Source organism: Lonchura striata, chromosome 11, assembly GCF_046129695.1.
Source record: "Lonchura striata isolate bLonStr1 chromosome 11, bLonStr1.mat, whole genome shotgun sequence".
In the NCBI taxonomy this organism is placed as follows: Eukaryota; Metazoa; Chordata; class Aves; order Passeriformes; family Estrildidae; genus Lonchura; species Lonchura striata.
In genome coordinates, this window is record NC_134613.1 from 22,012,756 (window position 1) to 22,022,937 (window position 10,182).

At 45.7% G+C, this 10,182-nt stretch overlaps 1 protein-coding gene across 1 annotated transcript; it reads right to left on the reverse strand.

Annotated features, from left to right (window-relative positions):
* Positions 1–565: 565 nt before the first annotated feature.
* Positions 566–5,599, reverse strand: PARP16 (poly(ADP-ribose) polymerase family member 16). The gene is made up of 6 exons (XM_021552568.2): positions 5,408–5,599; positions 4,426–4,563; positions 3,619–3,825; positions 2,373–2,544; positions 1,891–2,032; positions 566–1,267 (listed from the first exon to the last, which is right to left on the reverse strand). The coding sequence occupies exons 1-6, from the start codon at positions 5,597–5,599 to the stop codon at positions 1,123–1,125; spliced, it is 996 nt and encodes a 331-aa protein (XP_021408243.2). The 3' UTR covers positions 566–1,122.
* Between the last annotated feature and the right edge of the window lie 4,583 nt (positions 5,600–10,182).

The following is a 10,182-nucleotide window of genomic DNA, read 5'->3' on the forward strand; positions in this document are numbered from 1 at the left end:
TTTTTTGTGGTTAGGGTTCACTGTGCAATGAAAATCTGCATATATCACATCTACTAAAGGCTGGACTGAGAGACTGAACTGTGGCACCTATCTGACTTTTCCTTGCCTAGAATCCCTGGATCTTCATGGGGTTATCCCATCCCCAGTCACTAATTAGAGGACAGTGCTTTCCTCTTTTTTTCTGTTTCAGGCAGTTGTAGGGTGCTTTGCAAACACTAATGACAGGAGGGAGAGAGGAGAGAGCATTGCCCTGTGTATGCTGCATTACTAACTTGCACATGGTGTATTCTCTAACCAATCCCCAGTTTGGTAAGAACAATCCTTATTCAGTATTGATGCTGAAAACCCTGAGTTTGTCTAATCTGCACAGTAAACTAGGATAAGATAGATCAGGGCTGAGACCACAAGCCTTGTGGATGTTTGTGCTGGTTTTGTCTAGGATACAATGAATTTTCCTCATAGCAGTGCAGTAACTATGTTTTGGATTTGTGCTTAGCTGCCAGCTGGGATTAAAACGCAACCATGTTCTACAGAGGGGAAAAACACATACTAGAAACTGTTTAAGTTCTTCCATTTGGCAGTTGTTTTATTTCTTCTTGTTTTTTTTTTCTTACAATTATTATGCTCAAATATAAAAATTCCTGGCCAAAGTTAGTTTTAAAAGTTTAAAAGTAATTCCATCTGCATTGATACATGCCAAACATCATAAGATTCAATTTCTGAAAACATAATGATAAGACTCCAAAATAGGTTGCTTTGCCTGACATCCAGAAAAATCCTCCTTTCCAACTTGTGCAAACACACTTCAGCTTGACAGAAAATAAGTTACACCTGAGTGTTTCCATGCTTAGTTTTCATTAATCTTAACCTTTTTTCCATGGACCCTTAACGATTGGCTCATGCTGAGCTGCACCACTGTGATCCTTTTCAGCTGTACTAGGCATCCTCATGAATCCCAGGAACACAGAAATAAGAATAAATGCAGAGGTGCCAAGAGGATTAATATACTGGTGACAGAACTGGGCAGATTTATTTCCAGAGCTCTGGAATAGATGCAGTGCACTGCAGATCAGCTATTGTTAAGGCACGTGGTGAAATCAACAGTTTATCATCTCAGGTGGTTCATCTCTCCGAGTCAAACATTCTGTGCCAGTAGTAGATGAAGGTTGGTGAGTTGCTGGCACCTATCACTATCAGCAACAGCAGGTACAGCATCATCAATACAGCAAAACGGTGGGTGTAGAACCAGGAAGATTCAGGAGAAGGCCTGAAAGGGGAAAAGGGCATGAATTCTGTCAGAGATGCACAAATGCCTTGGCAAAAAATACTTCAGGCTTCATTATTTTAAGCAAATCCACAAAACCAGAAAGTTGTTCCACAATGCCTGTAAATAATGAAGCCTGACTTTTTTACCACATCCCTTTTTCTTAAGCCTCCATGCACAATCCTGTCTTTTCTCCCCATGTTCACACCTTTCCCTGTGGTCTGGAGCTGTAGCTGCCTGGCCTGTAGACGTGTAGCTGAGTAGCTGAGTGAACACTGCCACTTAGGATAGATAAGGGCAGATTAAAACTGAGGCAGTTTTAAGAGATGCACTCACCAGACATCCACACTTGGTTTCCTGCCACAGACACTTAGACCTCTCAAAGACTCTAAGTGCTTAGAGGTCTGTCTGGTAAAAAAGCAAATTTAGCTGAGCCTGGGAATGTCAAAGAGGAAGAGAGAGGCAACATGATGGTGTGAGACTTATTTCCACAGGAAATGGGCTACATCAAATTCTGGCAGTGCAGTGTATCTTTCTTGGTTGTTTCCTGGGGTTTTTTTCCATCAATGAGATGTGTTTATCTGGCTGTTGTAATAGCTTATCCCTTTAGACAGCTGAACTCTTACCTCCTATGCTGCTTCTGTGAATACACTAGCAAGTATTTAACTCGTAAAAGCTGGTTGTTTGTGACAACAAAGTATTTCTGTGGTACATCTCCCCCTTCGCTATTTTTCACTCTTGCTCTTTTTCTGTCTATTTCTTCTGAATCTGAATTGGGAAAAGAAAAAAAAAAATGCAGTAACTGTAAAAAAGTAAACAACCAACACCCCCATACACACCCCCCAGAAGAATGGGAATGAGATAACCAAAAATCTAGTCTTGGTATTCCCCTGAATCCCTCAGCATCCAAGAATAGAGTGAGAAGTTTGCTTGAGGCTATACCACTCCTAGTCATCCTTGGTATGGGTGACATTATGGCCCAGACCAGGGTGACAAGGAGGTAACTCTCCCATCCAGTGCTCAAGAAGCCACTGATATTAACAGGGAAAAGAAAACAACATGAAGGACAGAAGTAACTACTACACAGTTATTACTGTGATAGATTTACCTTTCTTTTTCACCTGGCACTTTACATCTGGGTGGTCAATGATCTCACAAACAGCCACACAGCTGAGGATAGAGCCCAGAGCACTTTGCTGCCAGCCGAGACCATGAGGGCTGTACAGCAGAGCCAGGCTCAGGTCACTGGTCAGATAGGTGCCTTCACCAAACAGGGATGTCTGAAAGAGAGCAAAAACCTACCCTAAAATACATGTACTGCAAACCTCAAACAACATACAAGTGATCTTTCCTTTCAGACTGGCAGTTCTGCTCCTGAAGGTAAATTACGAAAGGCCTTTCTGACCCATGCTGGGCCTGGTCCATGCACTGTTTTTGTCCTGGCACAACTTCCCTGGGGTGGGGCTGCTGCCCTCTCCCATCCCTCAAATTAGCTGCTTGGCAGAGCACTTGGTGTGGACAGATTCATGCTTTCCCGGATTTGGAGTTAGTTTGCCAGCAAAAGTATTTTACATCAACATGACTGTGCTGCTGTTAAAAGACATTTCATCGATTTATTGAGACTGTCGTCATTCAAGTAATCCAAACTCCCCAAACAAGGCAAGGCTTTACTTCACTTAAATCCATGTTTTACTAGAAAAGAGGAAAGAGCTGCTCAATTTGCCACACTGGCTAAAATTACTACTCCAGTAAGTCCATTGTACCCAGTAAACCACTACTCATTGAGAATGTGGGGAAAAAACATACTTCAGGTTGACTGGAATGTCGAGCAGGTGCTGTGTCAAAGCTGCCTCACAGCTGACACAAAAAGCCAAGAGTCTCAACTTCCCTTCCACTGAAATCAGAAGATGTGCAAATCCTATGGGATGTTCCCTAAACCAAACCATTTTAAGAAGGCTCCACTGGCAAGTAGCACCTGAAACTTTGCTGATCTAAACAAAAGGCTAGGCAGAAACTCTCCATTATCCTCTGTCTCTGCAGACAGGCACTTCCCACCTGCAGGCTGTCAGACAGGCCAGGATTTTCAGAGGAATTATACCTCCTTATAAAGAAGCAAAGGACAGTCATAATTTGTCACGCTGGTGAAAAGAGTTTCATGCTACTTCCAGTTTTTGCCCTCAGGCTGCACTAGAAAATCCAACACAGCCATCCACAAAGGCCTACACTGAAATGAACACAGCAATACAAGAGCATCAGCACATTTCATACCCTGAAAGGAATCTGGGCCTATTTTTAAAACATGTCTCCAGCTGCAAGTGAGCAAGGGAAGATGCTGTCAATGGCAGGAGCCTCACCCTGTTCAAGTGGCAGTGCAGGCCGTGGTGCAGGATGGAATGGAAGTTCTCCAGGCGGCTCCCATGGAAGGCGTAGATAAGGTCCCGCTCTCCCTTGGTCTCAGCAAACTTGGTGTTCATTTGATCACAGTACACGATCTCAAAGAGGTAGTCTGGAGCAGGAACCGCAGCCCCAGACATCCCTGTGAGTTCCTGGATCTTCTCGTACTTAAAAACAGGAAGGAATCTCTCCAGAAAAAAACCCAACCCTGAATTATAATTATGAATTAATTTATGATGTGAGGACAATATCCCAATTCTACTTTGGCTACTAAGACAATATATTCATCAGCTGATCTTGCAAGAGAAAAAGCCATGAAAACAGAAGTTGTTTTCAGCTTGCTGCTAATCTCTACAACTATTTTGATCCCTGTTACAGAAGTGCCTCAGTGGCTCTGAACCTTTCCCTTTTTGGGGCAGAACACAAGAGCTGTCTTTCTCAGTGACAAACAAGACCCAGCTCCATGACACCCGAATTTGTCTCTCTCAGACTAAATCATGCATGTACATGTTATGTTAACTGCAGTAACCAAATACAATCATTGCTCATCATCAACTACTGACACTGGTAACTATTTCTTCCAACCAGTGTTCCTGAAAATTTACTTAAAAAAACCCCTCTCTATATACAGAGAAGAATGGATTTATGTTCAGCTGTCAAGCTCTCACAAAAACCAACTTAATTCTGGCAGGAGGATATATTCTCTGAAGTGCAAGTTTGACTCAAAAACCAAATTCTAATTAAGATTTTCAGAATTCAAAACTTACCTCGTGTTTCTTAGTACTTTGTATCATGAAGACTTTAGATGATAGAATCCAACTAAACAGGTCCCAGGTCCTTTTATCTGTATTTGGAACAGACCCCAGAAGCTCTTTCAGGCTTGGCAGAGCCTTGGTATCTGCAAGCTAACAACAGAGGCATTTAGCAAAAGCTCCTTAGTGCCACTGCGATTAAACAGGGACCTCTAGTGAAAACAAAACAATATTTCACCCCAACAAACCGAAAAACTGGTTCTGTTCTGAGGTATAAACACTTGTTTCAAGTTTGTGGGGAAGTCTGACGATTGCTCTGAACGCAAATACCAGGCAAGTTACAAACAGTGATATTCACCAGTATCTGCAGGGTTTGTACAGGAACAGTCAGACACACTCCTGAGAGAAAACAAGCTGTGACAGGACATCCCCGACATGGGGGTGTTCAGACCATGTAATATGCAAATCCTTCAATATGAATTTGAATTTAATGTTGGCAAGCTCTCATAACAATTCACAGAACATTAGAAACATTAAGACTGGAAAACACGTCTGAGATGATTGAGTCAAACTCCTAAGGTAACTTTGCCAAGCCCACCTCTAAACCATGACCCCAAGTGCCACATCTCCATGTTTTCTAAACACCTCCAGGGATGGTGATTCCAACCCTTCCCTGGGCAGCCTGGTTAGCATTTCTAACCACCCTTTCAGGGTAGAAATGTTCCAGAATACTCAATCTTGAGCAGCTTGAGGCCGCTTCCTTTCGTCCTGCTGTCTCACTAGCTGTTACCTATCGCTTGTTACTTCACGCGCCGTCCACACCGGATCTGGGCGTTTCCCAGTGTGGGTTTATCGGTCAGAATCCCAGATACTCTTTTAAACCTGGATCTCTTGACTGGATGAACCCTTCATCCTGCTTTATCCGCTGCTCTCAGCTCTGCGGGCAGCCCGTGCTCCCCGCGGCGGGAGGTGCCCCGGCCCGGCCCCCGGCACTCACCAGCCCCTCGAAGTCCTTGCTGTCGCCGCTGGCGTAGCGGCCCGGGAAGGGCCTCAGCGCCGAGTCGCGCTTGTAGCTCTGCAGCGCGGCGGCGAACAGGCTGCACCGCAGGTCGGCGGCCAGCGGGTCCCGCCGCGCCGCCTCCCAGGCGCCCGGGGCCGCCTCGCTGGGGCCGGGGCCCGGCGCTGACATGCCCGGCGGCGGCTGCCGAGCGCCGGCCGCTCCGACGAGGCGGCAGCGCCCGCCCCGCCGGCGTCGCCCCTTCTGCCGCCGGGGCCGCGGCGTGGCCGCCCCGCCCCGCAGCCGCTTCCGCCCGCCCCGCCCCGCTGCGGAGCGCTCGGTCCCTGCGCCGCCGGAGCGGGGGCGGCCGGCGGTTGTGCCCGTTACGTGGGGACGGGGCGGAGGGACCCCCTGGGGGACGCCAGCCCTACAGGGGAATGGCGCCTTCGTCTTGGTAGGGACCGGAGGCCATTACAGAGGACAGTGCCATCTTCCCCTCAGGGAGAGCGGGGTTCAGGGGGCAGTGGCTTCTCCTCAGAGACTGGGACAGCGGTTCAGGGGGCAGTGGCATCTTCCCCTCAGGCAGAGACCGGGAGAAGGTTCTGAGGAACAGCGCTTTCCCCTCAGGCAGAGACTGGGGCAGCGGTTCAGGGGGCAGTGGCATCTTCCCCTCAGGCAGAGACCGGGAGAAGGTGCGTGAGGAATAGCGCCTTCCCCTCAGGCAGAGACCGGGAGAAGGTTCTGAGGAACAGCGCTTTCCCCTCAGGCAGAGACTGGGGCAGCGGTTCAGGGGGCAGTGGCATCTTCCCCTCAGGCAGAGACCGGGAGAAGGTTCTGAGGAACAGCGCCTTCCCCTCAGGCAGAGATCGGAAGAGGGGTACGAAAGAGAATGGCGCCTTTGCATCAGGTATGAGGAGGAAGTGGTGCTTTCCCCTCAGGATGAGACTGTGAGAGAGGTGCGGTGGGAAAATGGCGCCATCCCTCAAGTGTTGATCAAGAGATGGGTGGAGTGGGCCATGGCATCTTCCCCTCAGGGGGTGACCAGGAGAGGGGTATGGACAGCAGGGGCACCTTGCCCTCACGTAGAGATTGGGAAGAGGGGTACAGGGGAAAATGGCGTCACCCTCACAGGTAAAGACTGGACAGGGGTATGGGAGAATGGTGCTTTCTCTTCAGGTGGAAACTGTGAGAGGCCTACAGAGTACAACAGCATCTCCTTCTCAGGTAGTGACCTGGAGGGGGTAAAGGGAGCAATTTCATCTTCCTCTTAGACACTGGAAGGGGTTGTGGGTTGGGGGAAAAATGTCACCTTTACCTCAGATACAGACCAATTCAGGTCCATGGCCCATGGGGGAAGGAAGGACATAGAGGGGGACACCATCTGGGGAGTTTGCATCCGTTTGAAATAGCAGATTAACCAGAAGGGCAAGACTGCTTTTTGTGTCAAATTTGTTTTATGCAGCTCTAATTTTAACAGACAAATCAAAAACATGTAGATGTCATTCCCTTTATCATCCAAATTTGTAGTCTCAAGGAAGAATCCTGGTTTGTTTGGGTCATCTCTGCAGGCTGGCATTGCAGGATTAAGGGAGACGAATTCACTTTTTCATTGAACCTCTTCATCAGGTTGCATTCCCTATGTTGCTTGAAATTGAGGCTCAGTGTTCCTCCCTGGAATGCTGGTGTGGTGTTAGTGCTGCAAAGCATCTTTTCAGTCCCAAAGTGTCTTAGAAATTCAGGGTAGAAGCCTCCTCAGCCCAAAATACTTTTGGTGTCCTGAGTAAAATTTTGGAAATTTATATCAATATTTGATGTCTTCTAACACCTTTATTCGTTTCTTCATTCAGGAGGGATATTGCACATACCCATGAAGTAACTGATACAGGCATGCACAGATGCTCAGGAAAGTGCTAAGGTCAGTTGTGAATACCTGTTACTGGGCTCTCATCTCATAGCTGGATCTCCAGAAATAGCTGGAGCTGCAACTTTGCAGCTTTCTTGAACAGGAACACCAACTGTGTTATATCCTGTCTAATGCCAAACTGGTATCAAAGCAAAAAAAAAAAAAAAAAAAAAAAAGGGGAACTTGATTCCAAAGTGCAGAATTCCTATTCTTAACTATCCACTTGAATGGCTTGAAGTTGAAGGTTTTCATAATTGTGAATACACTTAATAATAAGGAGATTTCAAAATTTTGGATAGAACCAGATAGATTATAGCCTGTGCACAGTTCCATTAAATTGTAAGATATTTCACAGTGATATATATAATTGAATTGAGTTGTAGCTTTGTTTGCTTGCTTTTTACTAGTTTATCCAAAAAAGCACTTTTCCATAGCAGCTGCATCAAAAAGTCTCTAACAGGAAGCCATCATTTCTAGGACAGTACAAACACTTGCTTGGGTCTGACATATTTAATGGCAACATGTAGACAAAAATATTTTAAAGGTTTAGTTTACATTATTCAATTTAGTAGATATCTGTACATATTTTTATCTTTAAAACATTGTCCAGTCTGTGAGGTCTGTGCTATGTTTTGACCCTCTTGCTCCAGAGGGTCTCCCACATGCCAGCAGCATGGATGGGTGCCTTAAGAAGAGAACTAGCACCACACAAAACCTTTTCTCTGGAGTTATGGAAATTACCCAGACTTGAAATGCAGCTAGAGTGATTCCTTTCCATATTTCTATATCCTTGAGAGGATGTATTTTACTTTATCTGATGTGGTGCCTTATTCTGGTGTAAATATCTGATATCTCTGACAGGCTGTTAGCAACACCATTCAGTGATCCAGCTCAGGACATATTTATTATCTCCCATGATATTAAATTGTTCTGTGTGATCCTTTTGAAAAATCAGTCCTTGGCTGTCTAATTGGATGATTTCATTCACTACTAAATCATTAGATGTAATATTTTTTGGTGCCTGTTGAAGAAGTTTAGAAAATGGTAGAGATGTCTCTTTCAATGCATTTGGGTGGAATTTTACATTGTTATTTGAGCTTTTGAACTGATAGAATTCCAGTGCCCTCATTTAAGATACCAATTACTATGTTAGAGGAAAGAGAGGGAGTATTGCTCTTGATATGTGTGGGACAGGTAAAGACAGTCCATGTAGCAAAAGGTGTATCTCTTGTTTGGGAATTTCTGCATGCTGCATCTTTTACCTCACAGCATGCCCAGGGCTGTGCTTTTGGGACAGAGCATGGAGTCAAGAGCAGGACATGCAGGGCACTGCCTGCTGGGGCCCTGCTGTTGGAAGTGGGGCATCCTGGCATGTGATTAAGGAGTGGGAATAGGCAATAGTCCCTGAGGAGAAGCTGGAAGAGAAAGACAGTGTGGTGAAATGGGAATGGAGAGCTGGAGGGGAAAGGTTTTCCTTGGAACCACATCAGTTCTGGGGATGCTGGGCTTCCCGTGCCACCACTTTATTATTGTAAGAGAGTCAAAATGCAGTGAAAGACCTTCTGTGGCCTTGTTATGGTTTAAAGAAATGAACCCAAAATAGATCTAAAACATCACTGGCATTTTAATAGTTAATGGAGATTCTGAGAGCATTGATCCAAAACTGATGCCTACCTTTGGGATTCCAAATGGATGGTGCTCCCATTACGGCAAGCTCAGCTGCGTTTGGCAGTGACAGATACTGATGAGATAACAAGTTTGCTGTATTGATGTTGCCTGAGAGTGCTGCCTGCTCAAACTCATTTAACACTGGGCTAAACCCTGTTTTACAGAGCTGTCCCTAAGCCAGAGGTGAAGTGCTGAAAGCTTTTGGGGCTGTTTTAGGGGACGTGCCCCTTGGTGCACTGGTGATCCTGAACACCAGCCACTGTAAACTCAGGCCTGCAAAATGTGGGAGGATAAGCTTGGATAACATCATTGTTCCTTTGGAGGGGAAGCACAATTCCCCTCAGGGTTAGCTGCAGCAGATAAGGTTTTCCAGCCTGTGCCTTGCAGAAACCCCAAACCCAAACAGAGGTTTCTACTCATTTCTCTCCCGACAGCTCCAAGAGGCACTGTGGTGGCAAGGCTCTGGAGTCAGGAGAAATATGGAACAGCTGCTGGTTTAGCTTTGGTGTTGCTGCTTTTTAATTAAGTGCTGTGAGTGTGTGCCATGGGCTGGAGGTTGAAATTCAAAAGCATATTTCCAGTCCTCTGAAAAACAGCCCAATGAGCAATGTGTTGTGCACCTCAGCATTTCTTTGTGACCACATCCCACATTCCAAGCTTTCTCCCACACCTTTGCGCCCCTGCTTGGTGTGTTTCGATACCTACAGGCAGGCAAGACTGGCTGGAATATTGGCAAGGAGCTCTCCTTTGGTTTTTTTTAGAAGGGCCCTTCAAACATGTTTCTCTTTTCCCATTTTATTTTCTTAGATAGAAAAGCTATCCTTGGTGATTTGCTGTGATTCAGTGCAGAGATGGCTTTGTAAAAGATACTGAAAGGGTCGTTGCCAGTGCAGGAATTTGAATAACATAGCTGTGTGGCTTCTTGTGAAATTGAAGATCTGATTATTAAACGTAGACTGTAATAAAAATAGTTTCTGGTGTTGGCGGATGCATTTCAGCAAAGAAATGTGGCTTAAATGTCTTCATTTAATTCCAGTGTGTTTAAAATTGATCTCATGGACCGGAAAAGAGGTTTTTATTCCCCCTTAACTAGGGTCTGTGAAGGAAATTAATACAGGGAAGGGAAAATAGAAATACAATACCCCACTCAGTGAAACAAATGCTTATGACTGAGGGCCTCGTTCCTTGCTAGCACCACTGGAAC

Excerpts from the sequence above, each read along its gene's own strand:
- PARP16 (XM_021552568.2), bottom strand. The coding sequence starts at position 5,599 with ATGTCAGCGCCGGGCCCCGGCCCCAGCGAGGCGGCCCCGGGCGCCTGG. Across the intron at positions 3,826-4,425 it reads AAAGTACTAAGAAACACGAG|TACGAGAAGATCCAGGAACT; the intron begins GTAAGTTTTGAA and ends CCTGTTTTTAAG. Across the intron at positions 2,033-2,372 it reads GTGCCAGGTGAAAAAGAAAG|ATTCAGAAGAAATAGACAGA; the intron begins GTAAATCTATCA and ends TTCCCAATTCAG.